The 27,711-nt window shown below is 36.3% G+C and overlaps 2 protein-coding genes across 4 annotated transcripts; both read right to left on the bottom strand.

The window, feature by feature from the left end:
- Window positions 1–229: 229 nt before the first annotated feature.
- On the bottom strand, window positions 230–12,396 carry LOC120127468 (phospholipase A1 PLIP1, chloroplastic-like). 2 transcript variants are annotated; one of them, XM_039145385.1, is made up of 7 exons: window positions 12,387–12,396; window positions 11,677–11,685; window positions 2,066–2,807; window positions 1,377–1,898; window positions 1,245–1,304; window positions 756–1,172; window positions 230–682 (listed from the first exon to the last, which is right to left on the bottom strand). In XM_039145385.1, the coding sequence occupies exons 3-7, from the start codon at window positions 2,759–2,761 to the stop codon at window positions 260–262; spliced, it is 2,118 nt and encodes a 705-aa protein (XP_039001316.1). In that variant the 5' UTR covers window positions 2,762–2,807; window positions 11,677–11,685; window positions 12,387–12,396; the 3' UTR covers window positions 230–259. The 2 variants fall into 2 exon arrangements, with proteins under 2 accessions (XP_039001316.1, XP_039001315.1); XM_039145384.1 differs by lacking the exons at window positions 11,677–11,685; window positions 12,387–12,396 and having other exon boundaries at window positions 2,066–2,894.
- Window positions 12,397–14,854: 2,458 nt separating this feature from the next.
- On the bottom strand, window positions 14,855–19,360 carry LOC120127241 (protein ENHANCED DISEASE RESISTANCE 4-like). 2 transcript variants are annotated; one of them, XM_039145198.1, is made up of 6 exons: window positions 18,816–19,360; window positions 16,232–18,357; window positions 16,050–16,192; window positions 15,829–15,889; window positions 15,527–15,750; window positions 14,855–15,142 (listed from the first exon to the last, which is right to left on the bottom strand). In XM_039145198.1, the coding sequence occupies exons 1-6, from the start codon at window positions 18,928–18,930 to the stop codon at window positions 15,088–15,090; spliced, it is 2,724 nt and encodes a 907-aa protein (XP_039001129.1). In that variant the 5' UTR covers window positions 18,931–19,360; the 3' UTR covers window positions 14,855–15,087. The 2 variants fall into 2 exon arrangements, with proteins under 2 accessions (XP_039001129.1, XP_039001128.1); XM_039145197.1 differs by having other exon boundaries at window positions 14,856–15,142; window positions 16,050–18,357; window positions 18,816–19,359.
- Between the last annotated feature and the right edge of the window lie 8,351 nt (window positions 19,361–27,711).

Raw genomic sequence — 27,711 nt, forward strand, 5'->3', positions numbered from 1 at the left:
AATTAGATTTATATAGCTTTGAAGTTGGGAATTTTAATGCTAAAGTTGTTTAATAAAAAATGTTTGGTGTGTATTAAAAATTAAGCAATAAATATAATTATATTGTATAATAAATGAAAATGATTGGATTTAAAAATGATTGATTTAATAAAATTTCATATAAAATTAAAATATATCTTCTGATAAGTAAAAAACAAGGCCAACACTCTGCTATATAAGTTATTAGCATCTTCGTATCAATGGAGAAAGGCTTCATTGTTCACACACCGGTCATTATCTCCTTATTCGACAACAAGTTGCTTTCTAACTTTCTATCATGGCTCCACGAGTGAGGAGATGGCGAAGCGAGCAGCGGCCATACTGTGCTTCCCTCCGATATCCTCGTATGGCTCAGAACGGTCTTTTTGTGTTTCCTTAGGACACCGTTAATCGCTTTCAAGTAGTTGCTGGAGTCATGATCTCTTAAAATAGTACCATCGGAGCCATAGGCGGTAAGATCGCTGAGGGTATCCAATGGATGGGGACAGTTAAGGAACGCCATGAGCGCCTTCACGGAGTATTCGCTATGCGCCTTGTCCAATGCGTAAAGAGAATTTCCGGGAGGGATTAAAGGATGCGGCGGAGACGACTTCTCGTTAGGTTGTAGAATGAATAACTTCCCGAGCGGAGTGTACAAAAGTTTCTGCATCGAAACAACGAAAGAAATGAATGATAGATTACAAGGGAAGTCTACTACATATGAAGCAAGTACTTACATTTCTAAGCAAACAAGGATGAGTCCGGAGGGAACCGGGCAAACGCTTGAGGACGCCAGCTACGTGGTTCGGATATTTGCAGGAGAAGGATCTAGGGACAATGTCTCGGTGCATCATCACGCAATGCACGTGGTTGTCATCGAGCCCCAATTCGTCGAGTATCTTTTGGCCTCCACAGAACACAAATGGTGCCCCGAAAGTGACGACAGGTCTAAGAGCGGAAGGCTTTACAACCTTCTTAGTCAACAGCATCAAGCTAACTAAAAGAGAAAGACTGCCACCAAGGGAATGACCGGTGAATTGAAACTTTGCACGATCCCCGTGCCTTTTCAGATGGTCCATAATATCCGGCAAGAATTGTTCGTATATGCCCTTTGCTGCTTCGTAGATTCCTCTATGAACAAGCACACCAGTGTCCTATAAGAGAATAAAAGTATCATATTTTCAGTAAATTCTATAGTTTCTGATTACTTAAGCGTTTAAGCTCACCTCAAATGTCATAGGCTCGAACAAAAGATTTGCCTGCCACGATGCTAGAGAGTCCGACCCCTGCAAATATCAACAAATATAATCTATAACGGTTCAATAATTGAAATGAATGACAAAGAATTGACCTAATACCTGTACAACAAAACAGCGGGTATATGTGCTCAAGTCGTCGCAAACAAACCATTCACAAGGCGATGACTGTAGTGACTGAAGGTCCTTTGCCGTCTCTTGTTTTTCCTTCTCCCCGGCTCTAACCACAGCGGTCATCGCCGATGTTGCCATATATGCAGCCACCTCCGAGTTATACGCTTGAGGAGAATCCTCCCCTTCCATTTCTGGCTGATCCCCTGATCCACACAAATTCCCGTCATCCTTCACCTGTGACTTAAAGCCAGGGGACAAAAGACCCTTTGCCCTTGACTGGACATAAGATGCAGCCAAAGCAGCAATCTCGTAAACAACAGATAAGCTGATCCGGCGTTTCAGCTTGGTACCCTCAACTTTCTCCGACTTCCATTCAGTAGTTTCTGGGTCAGAAGTAGGTACACGAGTAGAGTCCTGATCTATCTTGGCTTTGATCTTAGAGGCTTCCTCTTTCTTTTCTAGGGACGATGTTACCAACTTTAGACCATAATATCGTCTTAACTCATGTCCCTGCATGTATATAAATTTCTAGGCTAATCAATCAATTTGACTAGTAAATTTAATTTACCAAAACAGGTGTTACCGATCGAATATAAAGCTTCAAAATTTAACAGCTAGACTACCCCGGAGCACCGGATTATCAGATATATAATTTGCTAGAACCGATTTAAGCATACCTTAATCTCTGGTATCCCATAAGCTATGTTGCACAAGAAGGCCAGGCGAGAGAACAGCTTGGTATCGGACAACGGCACTTTCACCAATAACTTCGAGAATGATTCACTGTTGTATTTCACTTCATCTTCCTCTTCATTAGAGTCATAGTTCACTTCGCAACCACCATCATCTTCTTCATTATCACCGTCACCATCACCACCATTTCCGTTCTCATCAAATATTCTGGCTCTGTCGAAATCATCTTCTACTTGTCTATTTTTCCAGCGACTATGAATCTCCATCAACCTATTCACCCAATTGGCTCTCTTTATTTCCGTTTCTTCATCGTCATTTTCCAAGGATTCATTGTCAATTTTCCCATCCTTTTCCACTATGCCCGAGCTCTTACTTGTCTCCGGGTCAAACAAAAATGATTTAACAGATTTCGGAATTATCGAACTCGAAATCTGAAATGGGAGCGACTGGAGAATCCCAACAGAACGGCTGTTCTTCAGGGTCGGTTTCGTCGATGCAGCACGTATCCGATTGATAGAGTAGCAAAGGTGATTATCAGAACAAGATCTCCGCATGCCAGCTCTCTTATTAAGCTTTATGCCGGAATGTGATCTCCGAAGCCCATTGATCTCTTCTTTGCTTCCATCTTTCCCCTTTGAGGCAACCTGAGAGGTAGGAATAGCCATCGACGTGCACGCCATAGATTCGGTTCAAGCAGTCGATGCCTACTTGAAAGAAAATAACCAACTTGTGCAAGAGAGAGAAACCTTATTCCATGACAAGACTGGGCTGAAAACAAAGGATGTATGTAACCAACGTTATAAGGACAGTGTTTAGCATCTAGTTTCATTACATGCCCGAAATGTTGGTCGATTAAACATATTGTGGAGTTGTGCAAATTCTTTAGACCGGACAACTGGATATTCTTTTCTGTGGGAATCACCTCCCACAAGGCATTGGTATCGATGAAATATATGGTGGATTGATTGTTTGAATCCACAAGACTTCAACTACTCGGTTCTGTTTTCGCCATGGACTTCAACTACTCTATTACGACAAGAAACATCATTTACAATCTACCCTTTTTATTTATTTTTGTTGCCCTTTCCTTGATGATCTCAAGCTTTGTTTATTTTGAAATATCCAAACCATGTCGGTACAAATTTTGAATATTCGTGTAATTTTATAATTAAACTTAAATAAATTATTGTCACGCACCTGGAGAGAAACAGAGGCTGATTGTTGTTGATCTCGATGCCAAAACAAATGTTTCAAAATACACACACTTTCCGTCCTTGAAACTTGCCGTCGTCGCCAGTCGTTGAGTCCCCACAGGCTAATAGAATATTACTGCCATGCAATGCCAAGTCCAACGACAAAGACTAAGATATCTTGTGTTTCCAAAATCTAATGCAAATTAAATTGAATTTGATTTGCTTTTCAAGTTTGGAAATCCCCGTTAAATGCTTAAACCCTAGGCACCTTGGAATCATCGAGCTTGAAGCCGACGCTGTTTGAAATAGATAGCTCATGTTTTCAAGTAACGTGATAAACTCAAAAATTAAATAATCTAGATTTATCATCATAAATAATAGTTTTATTAAGTTAATACAGTGATGAAGATGAAAATAAAAAGGTCTAATTCACTCTCGCTCTCTGTATTCTCCGTGTATTTACAATTTTGTGCTTTCCTTTTGATTTCCTAGTCTTTTTTCCCAGTTGATAACACAAACGGAAAATCGATACACTTTTTAATTTATTTTAAATATTTGTATAGTATTATTAATTGGATTTTAGTCATTAAATAAAAAGCATAAAGGGACTAAATTCAAATATGTGAAGAGAATAGATGCATAATTAGACCAAAACAATCTAAACAACCCGCACCCACCCCTAAGAACAGGTGTTTTCATGGTTGCGCACTTGGGCTTTAATTAAGCCCCAAAGTATTAAAGCGATTTTCATTTGCATGTGTGCCACCTGGGACTCAACGATATATCAATTTGAATTTATAATCACGCTAAACTATATTTAAAATATTAAATAATAAATATATTAAACAGTTACCACCATTCTCAAATCTGCTTATAGAAAAATATTGACTGATAATATATTTCATAATAACTTTTGAATCTATTGAATGATTAGAGGTAAAATATAATGATATTTTTTAAAGATTTTAATTTTAATTATATTTAAAGAATGTACATGATTAAATTTTTTGAATATATATTATCTTATAACATCTCAAATTATTTAAAAAAAAACGATAAATTTTAATTTTAATTAATATAATTAAAGATTATCATTTAATAATTTTTAATATTAGATATAACTACATCTAAAAATAAACCAATGCGTTATTTATCTAAAAAAATTAATTTAAATTAAAATTTTAAAATATTTTAAGTGTATTTAATCTTTTTAAAATACTTTAGATAATTAATCAAAGTTTTTTAATAAAATAGAAACCTCAATGAGTTTTCTTTTTAATATGAAAGCCTACCCAAAATTATTAAAAAAAATAAAGGCTCAAGGAAAATATCTAAGAAATTTTGAAGGTTTAACTATTTTTTTTAAATTTGAGGGTCTTAAACTCTTAATACCCATTATGGTCTTTGGTTTGGTGATTTAAAAAAAACTGATCCTTAAATATTTTTCAATTTACATTAACTTTTTAAGTTATATTCTTAATTAACAATTCATTTCTTAAATAAAAAAAAAGAGTATGAATTAATAAAAGTGGGAAGTCATGATATATACCTTGGTTCACCATTGCCGGATGCACCACGTATCATGGAGGAGGTGATCAACGACGAATCTCGGAATAAATCAGACAATGCTCGCATCGGAACCGATGGATGATAAAGTAGAGAACCAAAAGCTTCGAAAACATGTCATGACGTAATACTTCGGACAAGACGATCTAAACTGAAATATTGGAATATCTTTGAAGTATTGTTCTTTGAAACAGAAACCTTGTTTTCAGAGTGAGATCTGTTTCTTTATAGAAAAGTGATGATTATGAAAGAATCAAAGAGGAAGAAGCGTGCCCGGTCAAGGGAATCTATTCACGTGGAAGATGGGAGTTTCGATTTCAGAACATGAATGTCAAATGACATACACGCCCCCTCTTGTTTTCTAATATTACTTTGGTCCTCCTACATGTATTTATGAAAATATGCGATATTTTGATGAAAGGTAGAAGGGTAGAAACGTCAATCGAAGTAGAGCCGCGCTGCCAAATGTGCGGTTGCATGAAGCGCCCACTACCAGAGTACCAGTATCCTCCACATTTCCGCCCTCTAATTGACGGTGTTTTTGCTTTAACGCTTATTTCCCGCCCATTAAACAACTGGCTGTTATGGAGGAAACACGAAGATCGATTGCTTTCCTGTTTGGTAACCTTAGAAATCGGCACCGGACAAAGATTCTCCACCAAAAATATAGGATCACCACGCCTCATCTGAACCCGTTTCTTGTGTTTTTGAAAGAAACACTGATTTTGAGATTTATTCTCTGAGTTTATTTTTTCTTCGAAGATATTTTCTAGTTTTACCGCTCAAGGATTTAGGGTTCTAAAGTAAAAACCTAGAAAAGAGTAAGAAATTAAGACTAGTAGTAGATAAAATATACCATTAACCATTCATTATATTTGCTTCATGTGATAGAAGCAGGTGAGATTGGTAATATGCAAGTCTAATACTTAAAAATTAAAATGGCTCCTCTACATTAAGGACAAATCTTATTTGAGTTATTTTATTGCTTAAAATGGCTCATCCACATTTGGACAAATTTATAATCCCATTTGTAAACATTGTTTTTCCCCCTTTTGACCGGATCCGAAAGCTCCTTCCCGTAGATTGGTATGCACCCCGGAATTCTCAGCGGTTCAGACAAGCCCCTATACTCCCATGAAACCATTTGATCAAGCTTCGGCAGGTAGAACAGGGACAACGCCATGGCCGTGGAAGGGGAAAAATGTACTGCGAGACGTCGAATTCTTTAGCGACATCGAATGTGTCCGTCCCGAAAAGATCGACCACCAAAGTAACGAGCTTTATCTTCGATACCAACGACTTCAAAACATCCCAAAAGGAAGAAAGGGAACGAAACATCGTTCAAGAGATAATCATTTCAGCTTTTGTATCTCCAGGGAGGTCACTGAAGTCAACAGGAGGAAGAAAAACACAATCACAGTTTGGAATGGAATCTACAGTTTATTTTTGAAGTGCTTCAGAAGAACCACTGGTGGGGATAACAAACGTAACACTAAAGTTGTGCCGGTGGACGAGTCGCTTAGAGAAATCAGCTAGTGAATGAGGTGACCCGTCCCGGGACTCGGCAGGATAACTATATGGGGTGTTTGAGCAGTGAATTTAAGATCTCTTTTTTTGGTTTAGGTAATGGTGAAGTGAAGAGAAAAGTTGGGAGGTACACAGGTGAGAGCATGGTTTTAAAAAACGGTCCGCAACCGCAATTTCGGCCGCGATATAGCGGTTTTGCCGCTGTCCGAGTTACCTGCGACTGCCGCAATAGCGTCCGCGACAACCGCAATCACGGTAAATCTAAAATAACCGAAATCGCGAACGCGACCGCGACCGCGATTTAAAACCCTGGGTGAGAGGGTCTGTAGAAGATGAGTCGTGACTGATTCAATGGGGAAGTTCTTGATTTAAGAGATTTCCTGCTTATAATATACTTCATTTATTATTTGATGGATGGGGTGATGATGCCACTTATGTAATGCCTATGTTATATACTTAAAAAGCTTTTTTGCCAGATTTTGTTTTTATGTTGGAAGCTTATGCTGATGTAATTTATTTTTGTCAACATTCATATGAGGAAAAGAAAAGAAAACAAGATGTATGAAGTAATGCTTTATTCATTGTATCACATATGTACAACTAACAAATATATTTATATACATTTAATTAACAACTAAACTGCTATTAACCACCTAGCTAACTGCCTAACTAGCTTGCTAACAGCTTCTCAACACTCCCCCTCAAGTTGGAGAATGATTCATGTCTTTCATTCCCAACTTGATCTTCAAGCGTTCATGCTGATTTGTCCCCAGGCTCTTTGTGAAAATATCAGCCTGCTGTTCCTTGGTCGAAACATGTCTGGTACAAACAACTCTCTTTTGTATTTGCTCACGAACAAAGTGACAGTCAATCTCTATATGCTTCGTTCTTTCATGATACACTGGATTTGCCGCGATGTGAAGTGCAGCCTGGTTGTCATAATACAAAGTTGTTGGCTCATGGTGCTCAATTCCCAGTTCCTTAGTTAATCCTCTCAACCAAACCAATTCCGCCACCGTAGATGCCATGCACCTATATTCAGCCTCAGCCGATGATCGTGAAATTGTGCTTTGCTTCTTAGATTTCCAACAGACGAGAAAATCTCCTAGTTTAACACAATAGCCTGAAACAGAACGTCTTGACATGGGACAAGCAGCCCAATCAGAATCACAGAACACAACTAAGCTGGGTTTATTCTTAGCTGAAAACAAAATGCCTTCTCCTGGGTTCTTTCGAATATATCTCACAACACGCATAGCTGCTTCATAATGAATTTTCTTTGGAGCTTGCATGAACTGACTTAGAAGCTGGACTGCATACATTATATCTGGACGAGTGTGTGTCAGATATAAAAGCCTTCCAATTAATCTCTGATACATTCCAGTATCCTCTAAAAGTTCATCAGAACGGTGCTCAACATACTTATCATACTCAGATGATGTGAGCCTTTGATTCTGCTCAAGGAGAGTGGAGAGACTACGCGTATTTTCCAAACCATAATCTACAATAAGTTCCAAAGCGTATTTTCGTTGATTTAGAACAATTCCTTATGCACTTCGTACAACTTCAATGCCTAAAAAATATTTGAGTTGCCCCAAGTCCTTCATCTTGAAGCTCTTGTGAAGAATATGTTTTAGCTCTTCTATCATTCCTCCATCATTGCCTGTAATTAAGAGGTCATCCACATAAATCAACATTATGACTATTTTTTCACCTTCTCGTTTTGTGAATAACGAGTAATCATGAAGGCTTTGCACATAACCACCAGCAGTAAGAGCTTCAGCTAATTTTAAGTTCCATTGGCGAGATGCCTGCTTCAAACCATATAATGACTTGAGAAGTATAAATTGAAAATTCATCAGAATATTCTTCAACATGGTGGAGACATTCCCTAAGTTTATACAGGCACTTCCTGAGTTTTTTTGCTCTTCTCCCTACCTGGCCAGGGCAGGTAAATGCTATTACCTTCAGTCTATTGCCTTGTGCTTCACTTTGGAAGCTCTCATGATCATACATCTAATATAACATAACATTTTAATTCTATTAGCAAGACAATACACTCCTTACATTATCATATCATAAATTATTCACTCTATGTTGGCATGTATACTTTTTAAAACACTTTTTACTTTGATTGATGCCTAGAATCGGCTAAACCGTAGCTCTGATACCATTTAATGTAACACCCCAACCCGTATCCGACCCGGATACGAATCCGATGTATCACATTGACCTTTTAAAACACGTACTTGTATAAAATAGTGAGTAATTTAAAATTTTTATAACATATACATGACTAATTTACATAAAAGACATTTTTATTATTACAAAACCAATCAGAGCGTGTATATTTCACTTATTTATTTACATATAACTATTCAAAACATTTATAAAATTGTTCATAGCTTAAACAATATATTCTTTTTAAAACATGCCAACTAGAACTTTATATACTAAAATACATATTATTCACCTCTTTTCTGATCTGACCTTTAGCAAGGAGAACTGACATGTCTTGCTCCACATTGCTCTTTACTCTTCTCGAAACCTACGTGTAAATCACTTACACGCTAAGTCAAAGACTTAGTGAGGCAATAAACATATAAGGTAAACGATAACTAATAATCATACATAAATAATTACTACTATCATTTCATACAACTCATACTTTTACATGTAACAAATATATATACATACATATATGTCATTATCATTCATATCTCTTATCTCATGTTCCTATGATCTCTTATGTCCATATCATATATCTTATAGACTTATTATTATATCATCATTTCAATCAATTATACTCATTTACATATACCTTAACCTGTACTAATTTATATCATATAACATATACCATATATACTATCATAAAACACGTACACCCAGGCAACTATAATATCATCTTCATTTTTATTAATATTATCTATTTAATAGCCCGTGATACACATGTGATAACTAAATATATGCGAGTACATAGAGGTTGTGCACTAATGTTGTCACCACAGCTCATATAATTGCACCGAAGTGCCACATATAATTGCACCGGAGTGCCGCGTAGAATTACACCGTAGTGCCATATAATAATGTCCATAAGGACCACATATCATTCCTTAAGAATCAAATACATATACTAGGGATCAAGTATGTGTCTCACCAGACTTCACACATGTTCCAAAGAATACATATATGTCCCGAAGGACTACATATCATTCCTTAAGAATCATATACATATGCCAATGATCAAGTATGTGTCTCACCAGACTTCATACATGTTCCAAAGAATACATATATGTCCCGAAGGACCACATAGACCCTCGACTCTTGGCATGCCAACTATACCCCTAGCTCTCATGACACATAACATGGGCATTATCTTTTATATCCTTTTACATATTCATGTAACCATATCATATATTCATATAAGCTCATGGTTTCATTCACATATACATGTAATCACGTAGTTCATGTCAATTCTCATATGAGTTCATATTTATATAAACATATGATTCACCTTCATGTATCACATATACTTTCTCTTTCATATAGCTCATACATTTCTCATGTGTTCATATGATATGTAAATCATTGTCATCTCATCATGTTATCACATAAACATATAATCTTACAATACATACAAAAACACCTCAATACATATATTCACATATACCTATCATTTCATTATCCTTATTATTATTCTTATCATCACCATTAATCCCTCTTACTTACCATATTCATATCAATAACACATATACTCATGCACACATATAAATCATAACAAATACATGCTTCTATGAATTCATGTTTTTCACTATTAGAAATAGACTTATCGCAAGTCTTATTTTCCATTAAACCTCATATACTAGAGAATGTGCACTCACCTTAGCATTGTTTGCTTTGAATCAATCTTAATCCTTAGATTGTTCCGGAACAAGCTTCATTCTATATCTACATCATAATAATACATTGATACATATCAGTATACTAATTGATATCTTCTAAATTGTCACTTCTTAGGCTAAAAGAAAAGCCCATTTCATCCTTTAATGAAGGTATGCATCGATGCACTGCACAGTGTATCGATGCATTCCCTAACGATGCATCGATGCACTACTTATGCATCGGTGCACAAAATACATTCGATGTTTGTATTTTAAAAGGGTGCATCGATGCACTACCTGTGCATCGATACACCTTCAAACAATTTCTGGGTTTCTACCTTGATGCATCGGTGCACTATGAATATGCAACGATGCACTCTGCCCAGAATCCTCTTTTTGAAGCTGAAAATTCATTCTTTTTAGATTAAATCCTTCATATTTCAACCCCTTTCATATTCCTAACTTACATATACATGCTTAAACTCATTAATATTCATTTATCTCATTTTTAACCTTAATATTCTCTCATCTTTAGGAACTTCAAGAATCATACCCTATTTTCCACATGTTTCAAATCCAATTCTAACACTTAATACTTCTTAATTAAGCTGATGACAAGTCAAATTTAACTTCAAGTTCAACTTATCATCTCCATTCCGGAAATTCACTCAAGAACTCCAAATCTTTAATCTTCTCTAACTCATTTATCTTTTGATTTTAAGATAACTTAAGCTTTCCTTAAGCTTAAGTATCACCTAAGAATCATAACCCAACTTTTAATTCAACAAATAACCAACTAATTAAGAAACTCACCTTTGAGCTGGAGCTTCACACACAAAGAAGAAATGAGGAGAAGAGAATTCTGGAAACATTGTTTTTGATTTCCTATACTCCCACGTATAAAAATATATATCCCCACTATCATATTTTTAATTCCCTTAAATGATCAAATGACCATTTTACCCTTTAGTTCCTTTAATAATTACTAATAACTTTTAGGAAATACTTTCAAATAAATCACTGAACTAATCCATTCTTCTACTTTAGTCACCAAATTCCGAAACTTTACAATTTGGTCACTAACCCATAGTTTGGGATATTACATTTAGTAACTCGAGTAGAACGCCGAGGAGAAGAACGAGGGACAACTTGTTGACTCGATAAACTAGATGATGAAGGACATGAATTATCAGGTACTTGACACGCTGAACCAGAAGCTACATTTTGAGCATTCGTAGTTTCAAGGTTGCATGGAAACTCATGCACGGGTAAAATCTCATTACACGAATCATGTGATGTCACAACTGGAATGTGCAAAAAGTCTCGATCAAGATCACTAGACAGTGTTGAAATAGGGAACAAAGGAGAATTTTTAACTGGAAATTGAAAAGGAAAAATGGACTCGTGAAACACCACATCTCGATTGACAAAAAAAAACTTTGAGCTCAAGTTAAAAAGAACATAACCCTTTTGAGTTAGTGAATACCCCATAAAAACCGAAGGAATAGACCGAAAAGAAAACTTATCATGATTGTTGGGGATAGTAGCATAACAAAGACACCCAAAAACTCTAAGATGTGAAAGATTAGGCACATTCCCATGCAACATTTGAAATGGTGTTTTCCAATTAAGAACCCTTGTTGGCAGCCTGTTAATTATGTAGCAAGCAGTTTGGATACACTCACCCCAGAATTTAATGGGAACAGAAGACTGAAACTTAATAGCACGAGCAACATTGAGCAGATGTTGATGTTTTCGCTCAGCAACCCCGTTTTGCTGGGGTATATGGATACAAGAACTTTGATGGACAATCCCTTGAGAAGAAAAGAAAGCACTGCCTTCATTGCTAAAGAATTCCCAACCATTATCACTCCTCACAGTTTTAATTTTTCCAGAAAAATGATTGTCAACATAGACAAAAAACTGTTTAAGAATGACAAATGCATCGCTTTTGAGCCTAAGTAAGAACGCCCATGTCATACGCGTATGATCATAAACAATTGTTAAGAAATACCGATGTCCACTATGTGTTAAAATACGATACGTGAGGTCAATATGAATAAGAGAAAATGCAGTTATCTCACGAGAATCACTCACCGAGAATGGTAGACGAGTTTGTTTAGCAAGAGGACAAACACCACAACTTTTAACATGATCAATACCAGACAAATCACTATGTAACTGAGATATTTTATTCAAAGTACTCAAAGATGTATGGCCAAGACGAGCATGCCAGAATACACAATTATCAGATTTTAACAATGTAGAAGACAATTTTACTGGAAATAACACGACAACCTGACGAGCTAGATGATGAATTCAAAATGTAAAGACCATCATAAGATCTACCAATCCCCTTCATCTCTCCACTGCAGAGGTCCTGTATAAGGCAAAATTGTGGATAAAAGGTTAAAGAACAGTTGAGCTCTTTGGTTAACTGTGATACAGACAGTAAATTGTAATGAAAATCTGGTATATGCAAAACGTTGGTTAACATGTGATCAAGGGAAAAAAGCATAAGTTCCTTTGTGGGCTATGTGTGTGGTTTTACCATTTGGCAGCTGAACAAACGAAGAGGAGTCACAAGCAACATAAGAATTCAATTTCACAAGATCAAAGGTCATGTGATTTGTTGCCTCAGTATCTAGAATCCAATCATAATGCAAGGAAATAAGTCGAGTACCTGCCATATGCGCTGCAGCTTGCATGGGCGGATCTTTTCCCAACAATTCAAGAATTTGTTGGTACTGTTCTTGTGTAAAAGTAGGGACCTTAGCAGGAACAAAGTTTTCATCCAAGGAAGAGGCTGACTCTCCTTCACTATTCAAGACAACGTTGTTGGCAACCAATCCCTTGCGTTTATTGAACTTGTAATCAGCTGGATAACCAACCAGCTTGTAGAATGTTTCCTTCTTGTGACCTTTGATATGACAATAATCACATACCCCATTGAACCGTTTCTTGGTCTGAGTACTAGAGTAGAATATAGTAGGTTCAAATACATTGGTCAATCTTCCTGTGTTTTGACGTTGACCTTCCTCTTGAACAAGCATAGAATATGCTTGATTTACAGAAGGTAATGGTTTTAATAACAGTATTTGACTGTGTACCATAGAGTATGAGTCATTCAATCCCATAAGAAAACGAAACAATCGTTGTTGATGAACATGTTCTTTATTCTGCCGAGAAACTTCACAGTTGCATATAGCGAAAAGAGCAATGACATCATATTCATCCCAAAGCAATCGCAAGCGTGTGTAATAAACCGAAATGGAAGATGTACCTTGAGAATGAGAAACAATTTCTCGATGCAGGAAATACACTTGTGAACCGTCAATCTTATCAAAACGTTCTTTAAGATCTTCCCATACACGTACTGCATTGGAAGCAAAAACTATTCCTGCAGAGAGTTCTTGACTAACCGTATTCAAAATCCAAGAAATAACAATGGCATTGCAACGCTCCCATTGCGCCAAAAGTTCTGGAGATAGACCTTCACGAGAACAAGCTCCATCTATAAATCCAATCTTGTTCTTGGCTAATAGAGCAATGCGCATGGATCTGCTCCATAAATTGTAGTTTTCCACCCCAATTAGTTGATGAGAGACGAGCAAGGTTCCTGGAGTGTCTGATGGATGAAGATAACGAGGGTGATTGTAGTCGATTTGAGCTGTCTCCGGTTGAACCATGATTGTGCAGAAACAAAGGAAGAAGGATAGCAGTTGAATCAACTCACCGACAATGAACTTAACCGGAAACAGCTGCCGGTGATGGCCTCTGATACCATGTCAACATTCGTATGAGGAAAAGAAAAGAAAACAAGTTGTATGAAGTAATGCTTTATTCATTGTATCACATATGTACAGCTAACAAATGTATTTATATACATTTAATTAACAACTAAACTGCTATTAACCACCTAGCTAACTGCCTAACTAACTTGCTAACAGCTTCTCAACAATTTTTTTAATGATTTATTAATAGATTACTTTATTAGTTTAATTATCTTTTATGTATTTTATCCTTAAGTTCACGACAAAGTTGATAATGATGGGTTCTTTTATAATAGCTATCATATATTGAATGCTAACTGCCTAACTAACTTGCTAACAGCTTCTCAACAATTTTTTTAATGATTTATTAATAGATTACTTTATTAGTTTAATTATCTTTTATGTATTTTATCCTTAAGTTCACGATAAAGTTGATAATGATGGGTTCTTTTATAATAGCTATCATATATTGAATGAGTTCTATAAATAAAAATAATAACATTAAAAGAGACCTACCTCCTGTTTAATAGTCCCATTTAATTCGATGTCAGATGTAACTAAAGGTTCGAATAATCAATGGAAAACTTATGTGTATTATAGGGTAGGTAAAAAAAATTTATATTAGTTGTTTGTTTTATTGATAGTATCAATTCTGAAATTTTATTTGTAATTATATTATATAAATTTTATTATTATTAATATATATGTGTCCACCTCAAATAATATTTCTAGATCCGTCACTATATATATAATTACCTAACCTTGAAAATTATAATAAGTAAAAAGGAAGAAACCCGGATCCATGGGGTAAACAATGTGTTAGAAGGAAACTGAAATTTACATTACTTGCATTGCACACGTAAAGAGAAGAATCATTTAGAAAGTGAACTGTTAACAACCAGTGAAAATATCAATTTAATCAGAAACCTTATCGCTACTTATAACGGGATTAAAGAAGCCATCCAACATCGACAAATCGAGAGTAGCTAGAGCAACATCGTTCGGAATTCAAACCTTCCAACCAGTTCGCCAAGACGGGATAACTCCGGGAATTGTCGCGAATTCATTACGGGCCTACTTTCGAAACTTTCATGCCAAAACCACGCTTCGCTTTCTCAACTCTGTTAAAAAAACATATCAGCAATGCTAAAGAGATTGTTTTCAAACATCCTACGGAAAACTAGACGATGATGTAAGAATGCTAATACTAATCTTACGATCATTTATGAGATGAATGTTATAGCCATCAACCACTATCAAAGCACACAACGTACACTTATTAACTGCATACGTAGAACCCATTAATTCAACCTAGGATAACCAGAAAGCCAGTGTCTTTGCCAATAATAAACTAAGATCTCATCGGTCTCGAGACTTATGGCCGCTAATACATAACATATTCATGAGCATATCAGTACTTGTTAACAAGATTTAACTAACAATCAGAAGCATGTATATAAGGACTCGAACCGAAATTAGAATATATAGTCAGAATTAGCTCTTACGTAGGGGCAAGTTTGCCAAGGCAATCTAGCTCTTCACCGGTGTCCTCATCCAAGACTCTGCCCGATATCTCAATGACGTAAGACCTATCTCTATCAGTTGGAAGCCCTCTATTAGCAAGCAAATCCAAATCTTTCTGATGGAGCTCTCTTCCATTTACAAAAACACCAGTTGTCCCACCGGCACAGTTTTCTGGCATCGGATAATTAAACTCTTCAATAAATGGCTGCAAGAGAAACTCGGTTACCAAGAAACCACAGAACACTTAGCTGTTAATATCTAGGTAAGAATGATCTGATCTTACAGGAATTATGCCGAGGCAAGGTTCGCCAAGAACACCCCAGAATCCAGCTCGGAAATCATACCTGAATTAGGCATGTGCAATAAAAGAATATCAGAAATACATGCACAAAAAGCAGATAGGTTATTGTTAATTAGATCAAGCATCAAGCGGCATCGGGATATAAACTGAAACTAGTAAGATTCGTAGTACGGAAGATAAAAGTAAAATGGATATATGCTTACCAGTAATGTCCAGGCTGAATTGGTCCGGTCATCTTTTCAGTTTTTTTAAGCACACGTTCAGGTATAGGATGCCCGTTAACTGAAACATTACTTTTCCTACGTCCCTCTGGTTGATTAGATCTTGAGAAATCCTTAAAACTCTTCTTGATTATATTTACCAAAAATGATTCACCTCCTTTTGCTGCTTTCGGGTGATCATCTTCTCTGTTTGCTTCACCCGAATCTGGAGAGATTCCAGTATTAGAGTATTCATCATATGACACCTCCATCTCTGTAGGTAACAACGCCTCTTTTAAAGTATTTTGCCGCGTTGTAGCCTTGTTAGACACAAATTTCTCTTGATCAGAGCGATTACTACGATTTCCCTTCCCAAATCGGTTCACTGCATGATTGCCAGAAGAGTAATCAAAGTGTTCTTGAAGTGGTGAGCCTGCAGGTGGGAGAGACACGGTGGATTTGATCGGCTGCGGAATGGATTTCACTTCCTCTCTTGAAGCAATTAAAACATCTGGACTGTTGTCATCCTCAGAGACGCTTGGAGATGATGAATGAAAGCTCCGCATTTCTTGAGGTCTGATTGAATTCAAAGCCTGGTCAATTGACGATGCAACAGGTTCTCCTTCCGTTGACTGAAAATCATAACCAGAAATATCATAGTAATTAGACGAGAAGTTAGCAGCAGTTCGGTTTGCGCGGCCACGGAAATATGAGGAACTATCATTGACAACTTCATCAGAGATATCATCAACCTCTACAGAAATTCCCTTTGTTTCCGCATGATCATGAAGAACAAGCTTCTTGTCTGTGACAGTAAAGTTTATTACACTTGAACAGGCACCGCAACGCAATTTATTTTCAGCTTTCTCGGTGAGCTGCACTTTCCTGGGCATTTGTAGTAATTCAAAGCAATTATAACACAAAATGAACGGAGCACCACCAGCAATAGGACGGAAACGTCGACCACCACTGGCAACCTCCACTCTCGGTGGATGACACTGAACAAAACCACCTATATCTGAGTTAATATCACCTGGCCATCTAGCATGAGCTTGTGTACGAAGCACACTCCGTTGAGGCATCGTAGTCCTAGAACTATGGAAATGTGAACCAAAAGTCCCAGGGTTCTCGATGTGATACATTGGGTTACAGGGCACACCCGGGAACATTTTATTGCCAAATGAGCTGGGTGGAACAGGTGCTGCAACTCGCCGATGTTTCTCATAACAGTGAAAGCAAGAACAAGAAGCTTGATGCAACATTGAACTTTGTGGATATGGCATGAATGGGTCATGATTGCTTTCCATATACTGTCCAGAAAAGTATGGATGAGGCAGCTGTTGTGGGTATTCTCCAGGTAACAGGGGCGGAGCTCTTCCAAGCATTTGGGATCCAAAAGGATCTCCATATGTAGGAATATGATTTGGATTGTGCATAGGAGGATACAACCCATGCCGAGTCATATCATGACTGACTGGATAAGAAAATGGTTCCGGAAGATGACTATAATAAGAGGGTCCTGCTCCTGCAGCACGTTTATCAGGTCCATACAAAGGCATTGAAGGCTTCTTTGATCCGGAAGATCCACATGGGAACAAGGTATCAGCACCACCATAAGACTCAGGAGGAATAACCCTCCCGAATGTAGCCTTCTCTTCTGGTTTATCAACCACATCGCAAGATCGACTAAGTCTCTCTTTTAGCTCATCCAACTTCCTCAGAAGCTCAGCTCGCTCTTGTTCAAGCTGGATTCTATTAGAACCATCCTGGTCGGTTCGATTCTGCAGGGAATCACTATAACCATGAGAATAATCCAAATGACGGTTTGATGGGCCTTCGTCATTTGAAGTAGAAAACCGCAAACCTTCAACGACAGCTTTCGGAATTCTCTGCAACCTCGTCTTCTCTCCTTGCTTCCCGGTTAGCCAATCGGACATCTGTCCCAACCTTTGTGATCCAACAGTATATCCAAAATTTGAATCTGAATCCTCCTGTTCTTTTTCAATGGAATTAACTATAACATCCTTATTCCTGCCGGAATTATTTGCATTCTCAACAGGCCGTTTATCGCTAGCAACCTTAGATTCATTCCTACTTATATCAATGCAGTCGACATTCTCCTCCTTCTCCGCATCAGTTTGATGATCACACCTCAAAGAGCCGGCACTTGATTTAACATCGGCATCAGAGGTATCACTCGACTTGACTATTCCTTTCTCCAAGGGAACCTGGGATTTGCTAGAAACTCCTCCAAGTCTATCTTCTTTCGACTTCTCGGACGAGGAATCTGCTTCACGGTTCCTAAATTTTGCTGTTAAAAAACAACATTCCAATTTCAAATTTTGGGAGAATTACATATTTCATGGAAGATCGAGACCAACAGGTTCACAAAAAAGAACAAGGAATTATAATCCAAAGCCTTAAATGGTTTCATTAATTTGAATTAACAAAATTCAGCAGAGAGTTCTGTTATACAACTAAATGATATGTTTAATTGTTGATCTAACTGAGGGCTGTATAGCACGAAGCAAATAAAAAGAACAGAGTCCAGCTTCGATTTTTCCAATAACGAACCTTGCCATTGTGGTAATTAAAAAGTTCGAAACACCATGCCTAACCATTAAATTTATACCATTTGGTTCAAATTTCAACATTTATGGGAACAAGGTAAACACGGATAAATAGCTCGAAATCAACTTGCTTAATTTCTATCGTATTCAGCTACTTTCTCATCAACCAAACAAGCAACTATGGGGAAAACGGGAGTACCTCGAAGAACAGCGCCGCAGCCACCACACTGGTAAACGGAATAATCAGCAAGCTCTGGGAGAAGGTTTTCGCACTTTGGACACCGAACCAACCTTACTTTGTTTGACTCGGACATATTTTTTGAGTCGTTCAACGCTCTACCGAGTACCGACGAGCAAGAAAACGACGTTACGCCAGAAACAAATTAGTATCCTTCCAAAATTTTATTTTTAATGAGCTTAAAAATCTGCCATTACTCCTCCAACGACCATCACCATCAAACAACTAAAAGAACAAGAGAGAAAAAGGGGGCAATAAAGTAATAAGCTGAATAGAGGGTTGTCTTGTTCTTTTTCTTTCAAACAAGTTCCTCTCTCGTTCTCTTGGGTTTCTCGGAGACCAAACAGTACAAAGGAAAGTAAACAGTTTTTACAGCAATGAAGTAACCGAGAGTTGGCGTAAACACTCAGAAAATTCCAGTATAAAGAGAATAATTTGTGTTTTGTGAAGAAATCTGGGGTTTTAAAGAAGCAACGGAGAGGAGGAAAAAGACAGACAAAGAAACCGAGATCACATATTCACATGATCGTTTTTCAATGTTAGAAGGGGAAAAGGAGAAAGAACATCTCATAAAACGTGAATATTAAGGACTGCAACGGCAACGTTTGGACTCTTTCTGTGGAACCGGCTACTTTTTCCCACTTTACCATGGGTCGAATATTATGCTTTTTTTTAAGGTTACTTTCCCTTTCTCATTTGGCTTTGGGACGTATGAGGGAATAAAGCAGGGTTTTGGCCGTTGTTAAAAGAAGTGAAAGACTGAAAGGGCCTCTGCCTCGGTGGAAAAATATGCAAAATTATCTGACTCACTCACTCTGACTGACATCAACACGACTGTTTAATCACCTACTATTTTTATTTCTTTTTGTAACAGGCTTAATATTAATATTAATTTCAAATTTAATTTTTATAACAGTTTTATGAATTAAATTTTACTATAAGTCCCTAAAATTATAAATTAATTCTTAAAATTTTAAAATATTTAACACCTTATTATATTGTTTTATGCAAAATATTAATATTTTAAATGTTTTCATATATATAATGAATAAAATTTGCTTCTATTTGGAAATTTGTTTTAAATTTTATATGTTTACTTAATTGAAAAAAATTCAAATAAATTATTTTATTACTATCATGTATATTTAATGATCATGTGCTTGTTATCGGCTGTAATTGTTAATGATCTTTGGATTCTAACATTTTTTTTCATTTTTTACTTCCTGAATGTAAATTTGATACTTGTTTTTACAAAAAAAATGTTATAAATTTAATTTAAAATATTTTGATTTTACTATAAATAGCCTAAAATAAAATTATCGTTAATATTTTTTAAAATATATAAATTAAGTCTTTTTACCCTAGCTTATATAAAGAGACTAAAGGATCAAAGATTAACGTATACTAATTAATAACAACAGTGCACTGCAAATAATAAAAATGTAAGAAAAATTCGACAGGCATCCAGTACGTGATCGCTGTCTTGTTTCTTTATACTTTAAAAATCAAACATTTGAATGGTGGCAGGTGCTAAAATAAAATAAAATAGGAGTACTTTTATTTTATTGTAACAAATAATAGATTAATTGATCAGTGGATTGCAGAGTCTATTCCGTACCAAATTCTTACACTTGAAGTTAAAGATTTACTTCCTTCACACAAAAAAAAAAGTTAAAGATTTACTCATTTGATTGGATTGAAGAGTGACGTCTGATCTGCAACAATAATTCCATCATCAGTAATATTATTTCGGGTAAATTATCATAATGGTCTCCTAACTATTGTTCTTTTTCATTTTGACTATCATTTTTGAAATTTTATCAATTAAGTCTTCTAATTATTTAAATGTATTCAATCAAGTCACTTACCATTAACCTTTGACGGAAGTGTTGATGTGGAAGTTAATAAAATTTATATAATGGCATGTTTAATCATCAATATTTATATATTCTATCAATTTGATCATAATTTTAATTCAATTTAATAAATTTAATCTCTAATTAAGCGGTGATATATATTTTTTTGTTGAAAATAGGTACTTTGTATTATTGAAATAACAAAGTGATCACTCCAAGGGTCTCATTAAAAAGCCTCCCTAGACCTATTTGGAGGAAAAAGAGTACACCTGGAGTGAAGAGATCATTAGAACAAGTAGCTAACATCGAAAATTTAAAACGACATAAACAAGAACCACCCCCAAAACACGAGCAAAACCAACGCAAACAAAACAATCAGCAGAGAACAATTAGAACATTAAAGAACAAATCAGAAGACTTAGGCAATCAGCAGAAATCGATGAACTATAGCCGAATTACGACCATAAAAGCTTACAGTACTGAAAGAACATCAACTCCATTAGCAAGCACCTCGAACAATAGCTTACGGGTTCCGAATAAAATCAGAGACCACAGGAAACTTCAACGGCCAAGAGAAATTCGCCCATAGACCTATCTGAAGCAAAGCTTTGTTAAAAATCTGATCAGACGAACAAGAAGAACCCTTAAATTTGTAATTATTTTTACAAATCCAAGTAACCCAAATGAGACCGAAGAAGCCGATACGCCAAAGCGCCCTTACACTCTTCCTAATCTGTTGCGAGAACCAAACCTGAATCAAATGTTTGACATCCCTAGGAAACACAAAAGAAACATTCCATACCGAGCACCATCTTTGCCAAGCTTCCCAAACAACATAACAATGGCACAGAACGTGATTGATCGATTCCGGCTCAAGGTTACAGAAAAGATAACAAACCTGATCATAATAATTGACATCCCTTTTTATCAGCTCTACCATAACTGGCAATCTAAAATGCACTGCTTTCCACACAAAAGCGGTGACCTTAGGCGGCACAAGTTTGGACCAAACTAGGCTCCACACCGGATCAACCAGCAAACCTTCAGTGGCTACTTTAAAGCAATAATCTTTTGGATTATAAACACCGTCTGACGAACCATGCCATACTAATCTGTCCGGGCCAAAAACTGCAGGAACCGCTCTGCTTAAAACGAGCAAGAAATCATCCCATATAGGCAGTTCCCAATCGAAAAAAGCTCTTCTCAATATAATCCTCCATTCCCAACGACCTTGAAACCAACAACCAAAATCTTTAATCTTACCGAATTTTTTAACAGCTATACTGAAAATACAGGGGAACGAGCTTTTTAAAGAAGGTTTTTCAATCCAAAAATCAGACTAGAAATCTATATTAACCCCATTACCCATAACACACCTCAAATCCTTCAAGAAATCAGAGTCCAAAGAACCAGCAAGATTCACAATACCGTGCCACACCTACGAAGAAGATCTATTGTTAACAGCTTTTGGAATGATTGCGTCTTGATCATAATTGTACTTAGCTTCAACAATCTTCCTCCATAAGCTATCCTTTTCCAAACTATACCTCCAAATCCACTTATTTAGCAAAGAACGATTTCTAATTTTAATATCAAAAAACCCCAGACCCCGTGAGATTTTGGTTTACATAAACTGTCCCACTTAATCCAGTGAATGCACTTTGCCGATTTAGAGTTCCAGACGAAATTAGCAATGCTTCTATTAATTTGATCAGTAATAGACTTAGGAATGGGGAAGATTGATATAAAATAAACATGCAAATTGACTAGGACGGATTGAATAAGAGTTATCCTACCACCTAGCGAAAGCAATTTACCTTTCCAACCTTGAAGCCGACTATTGACTTTATCCAATATAGGTTGCCAAAGCATCTTAGAGTTCTTCTGATGCCCTAAAGGCAAACCCAAATAAGTCATCTGAAGTTGTGCCCAACTACAATGAAAAAATTCAGCCCAACTCCTGACTCTATGAACATCCAAATTGATGCCGATAACAATGTTTTAGACAAATTTAGCTTAAGACTAGCTGCCACTTCAAAAATTCTAAGAATCCGATAGAAATTAGAATGGAATTTACATTAGCTTCAGAAAAATGAGTAAATCGTCAGCGAATTGGAGGTGGGTTAAATTTAAATCACCAGACCCAACAACCACACCACGGCATAGACCGATATCCGAAGCCTTTTTAAACATACCACTTAACGCCTCACCAACAATATTGAAAAGCAGCGGCGACAACGGACAACCTTGCCTAAGGCCCCTCTTGATAGAGAAAGAGTTTGACGGACATCCATTGACTAAGACGGAAATTGAAGGTATAGAAATACATAAGGAGACCCATTTTCTCCATCGTTTCCTAAACCCCATCTTCTTTAGGATCAAAAGCAGAAACTTCCAATCAACCGTATCAAAAGCTTTGCTAAAGTCAGCCTTGATCAACACCGATTCTTTTTTGCTTTTAGACAACCCATCAATAACTTCATTAGCAATCAGACTGCAATCGGCAATTTGTTTCCCTGCAATAAAAGCAAACTGATGCTGCCCAACCACATCAGAAAGACAGCTGGCCAACCTCTTAGACAAAATGAGAGAAACTTTCTTGTATATGCTGCCCACTAATGAGATTGGTCTGAAATCCTCCGGGGAAATAGCCTCTACTTTGCTAAAGTCAGCCTTGATCAACACCGCTTCTTTTTTGCTTTTAGACAACCCATCAATAACTTCATTAGCAATCAGACTGCAATCGACAATTTGTTTCCCTGCAATAAAAGCAAACTGATGCTGCCCAACCACATCAGAAAGACAGCTGGCCAACCTCTTAGACAAAATGCGAGAAACTATCTTGTATATGCTGCCCACTAATGAGATTGGTCTGAAATCCTCCGGGGAAATAGCCTCTACTTTCTTCGGGAAATAACATCTCATTTGATGAGCATCCAAAATCTCTTGAAGAAGTCCAGACTAAAACCATCGGGACCTGACGCTCTTGAGCCATCTGACGATATAACAGAAAGCCAAACCTCCTCTTCTGAAAAAAAACTCTCCAAAAACCTCCTAGAGGCAGAGTTAATTCTCTTTAGAGGGATGTCAAATTTCTTTAGAGGAATCGTTTTGACCTCATTGTAACCGACAGAAAAATAGTTGACAAACGCTTGCTTGATGCTCGCCTGATTCTTGAAAATCACATTCTGAGACTTCAGCTTGGAAATCTGATTTTTACGACCCCTTGAAACAGCTGTGAGATGGAAGAATTTTGTATTTTTATCCCCCTCCTTAAACCACTTGAGCCTAGATTTTTGAAGCCATTATCTTTCAACCTTCCTTGCAACAACCCACATGTTAGCCTTTGACGAAGAAATCTCCTGCTGCAAGTGACTATTACATGGGTCGGACAACCACTTTTCTTCTAACAAATCAATATTTATGCTAATCTCTTCTACATAATCAACTTTCAAAGCTCTGACTTCTCTCGCTCTCTCCTTTGTCAAGTTCTTCGTCAATAGTAAAAATTTGTTGATACCGATGCCTTTGTTAACTTCACTTAACAATTTAATTATATCGACCAAAATCGAATCATCGACCCAATAATTAAACCATTTGAAAGGTCTAAAAACCTTGTTTAATGACTTTTCTTTTTGGATAATCAGTTTGTGGTTCGATAAACTACGAGGCAAAGAGCATTGCACCAAATGATGATAACAACTGAATAATTCAGGGGATAACAAAAACCTGTCGAGCCTACTAGCACCAACTAACCCGCCACCCCTAAACCAAGTGAACAAACTGCCCTGATTAGGAACCTCGATCAAATTACTGTCAGAAATAAAATCTTCGAATAACCTAGACGCAGACCTTTGATCCTGAACCCAAATTCTTTCATACTTCTGCCTAACACAATTAAAATCACCTCCTACTATCACCGGAATGCTCCAATCAGAAATGATAGCTTTCAATAGCGCGAAAAAATCTCGTCTTTCGCCTTGAACGTTCGGCCCGTAGACATTCAAAATCCCAATCTGTCTGTTAGACGCAACTAAAGTCCCTTTAATAGCTAACACTCTTCTGAACTCTAAAAGGCTACTAACAACGATTACATTACTATCCCACATAGAAATCAGGCCCCCCGAAGCCCCAACAGCAGGAACAAAGGCTATCTCTTTATCGAAATGCCCTATTAATCTTCTTCTCATAAAACCACTCAATTCAGCAACCTTAGTCTCTTGAAGTAAAATCAAATTAATCTTATTCGAATCAATAACCCTATGAAGTTCTCTAAATTTCTCTTATTTCCTTAACCCCCTGACATTCCAGGATAAAGCAGCTAAACTAGTAACTATGAAAACAATAATCTCCCACCGGGACAAACACAAACAGAAACACTGAAAACACAGAAAAAAAACTCACCCCTTAGATCGCTTCTAGCCTCTGCAACACAACCTCCCTCAGCCCTGTAAATTCCACGCCCAAGGCATCAGCAACAGTAAGAGTCTGCGCCGCTTCAAAGGCATCGCTTTCCTTTCCATATTCGGGCTCCCCGCCTTGGAATCCAATCTGAACACCGCTATTACTAACATTTTGATATTCGGCACAACCCTTGAAACCAGGCTTTTTCCTTTTTACATTGCTAATTCTCTTGGAAATTCTTAGCTGGCACCTTTCACCCCTTTTGATCGAAGATAATGAGGCTTACCAGCCAAGGAATTTTGAGGAACATGATTTATCTTCTTGCCATTCACCGACCTGTTATTACAATTAACAGAATAATTTACCACACCCAAAAGATTAAGGGAAGAAACCTCATCAATAGGCACCTCTAAAAGTTTAGAGCTGTTGGAAAAAGAATGGGTCGGCCTAACAAGATCCGACTCCCTATTTAGAGAGATAAGCCCAACACTCTCATCAAGGATGAGATGCTCCAGAGGCCCACTATTAGAAATAATGGGGACATCATGCCACCCTTTTTCATATACCCCTGTACCTTCCACGTTGGCATCAGCATGCACCAGACCGCCACCCAAGAACCCAGAGTTCAATACACTCCTCTGTCTACTCGACACGATCTGTTCATGCCCAATCAAACCTCATTCGAGACCAACGCCAGAATCACGCTCAACCTCGAAGAATGGAAAAGAAGTTTCATCGCCTTCTTCAGCACGAAACACTCCACCATCCAACATAATTCCATCAATGAAAGCTCTCTCCTCCTCGTGCACTTCCGTATGTATTGTAATGGAATAACGGCGACCATTGAGAATAATAGACAGATTATCATGAATAAAAGAGCCGAACTGAACTTCCAACAACACCTTGGCTATGTCGAACCTATCACGATCCAAAGTTCCTTTATCGATCCGAATAACTCTGCCCCACAGACTACCAATTTCATTGAAGAGCTTCACACTCCAAATAGAAATAGGAACATTCTTCAGGGATACCCAAACTTTTACTTTAACACTACTACCGAAGGTGTTCAAAGTTGGTACTAGGAGGTTGGTCTCCGTTTGTAAATGTTATTTGGGGGACTTGAACGGAGGAGACTAATAAAAGATATAAGAAATCTGACCACTAGGTAAAAAAATATATTTTAACATATTTTATAACTGTTTCATATATTCTTAAATATTGTTAATGACAAAAATAATTGAATACGAGAATTGAAAATAAAAATACATTTATAATTTTTATATTTTAATTTATAATTTATAATTTATAATTGTTCTTTTCTTTTTTAAAACAATCTAAAATTTGTTTTTCTGAGTTGCTCTACACAATTTATCTGTTTGTAGTACAATAAAAAAGATATCAATTTAATTCTATACTCGAACACTCTTGTAATTTAATATATATAAGAAAAATAAAATAAAAAATATTATATATAAATGATAAGCGTGCTATCTATTCTTAAAATCAGGAGGAGAAAAAATGTTCATGCATACTCCTCGAGATATAAAACATCCATATACGGTCTCAATAATGAAAAGAACTAATAATAGATTTATATCCTAAATTCATTAAAAATAAATTAAGTTATAATTTATTTTTAGTATAAATTTAAATTAATAATTAAGTTAAAAGTAATCAATTTAATGATTATATATATAATTATAAAAAATAAATTATAAATTTGTTTTTTATTTTAAATATTGCATTCAATTATTTTTTTACCATTAATGACATTTAAGAATATATAAAAATGTTGTAAAATATGTTAATTTATTATTTGGCCCAGTGGTAATATTGCTTACATTTTGGCGTAGTCTCATCGGTTCGAATCCGAAGGATTGCATTTTAACTTCCCTTTTTCTATTATCAGTATCTATAGAATATATAAAATAAGATGTAAAATGTTACAAAGTGTTAGTATAGGCCGAGTGGTTCAGGTGTGCAAATATTAACCTCCTTGTCCCAAGTTAATCTCTCTGCTAGTGTCTCTGTCTTTAACTAATTTTTCTTCTATTTAGGTGGTGACACATGTCACCACCTCATTGGAAGGTAAAATATTAAATTGAATAAATTAAAATTAGAAAAATCTTCCAACCATGTAGTGACATGTGTCAACACCTAATTGGAGATTAAATTTATTACATTGAATTTAAATGATGACTAAATTAATAGAAAGTATAAATATTGAGGATCATATACGTAATTATACCAATTTTATCAACTATCACTTTAGCAATTTCATTAAATGTTAATGACATGTTGCTTGATTAAATGCATTTAAATAATTGCATGACTTGATTGATAAAATTTAAAAAATGATGGTCAAAATGAAAAGAGATAATAATTAGGTGACCATTGATATAGTTTATCCTATAATTTCCAGAGATTATTCTAAAATACTGTACCAAGTTTGAAGGAAGAAGTAAGAATTCTTTTTATTATTCTAAAAAGAGAGAAATATTTTGGTCAAAGAAGGCTTGCTTTATAGACATAAGACCTGCATGGCTGCACATAGACTATACATGGAAAACAAACTTAAAACCGATTAAAAATAATGA

This window comes from Hibiscus syriacus, unplaced genomic scaffold (assembly GCF_006381635.1).
Source record: "Hibiscus syriacus cultivar Baekdansim isolate YM2019G1 unplaced genomic scaffold, ASM638163v2 tig00110467_pilon, whole genome shotgun sequence".
NCBI classification, from domain to species: domain Eukaryota; kingdom Viridiplantae; phylum Streptophyta; class Magnoliopsida; order Malvales; family Malvaceae; genus Hibiscus; species Hibiscus syriacus.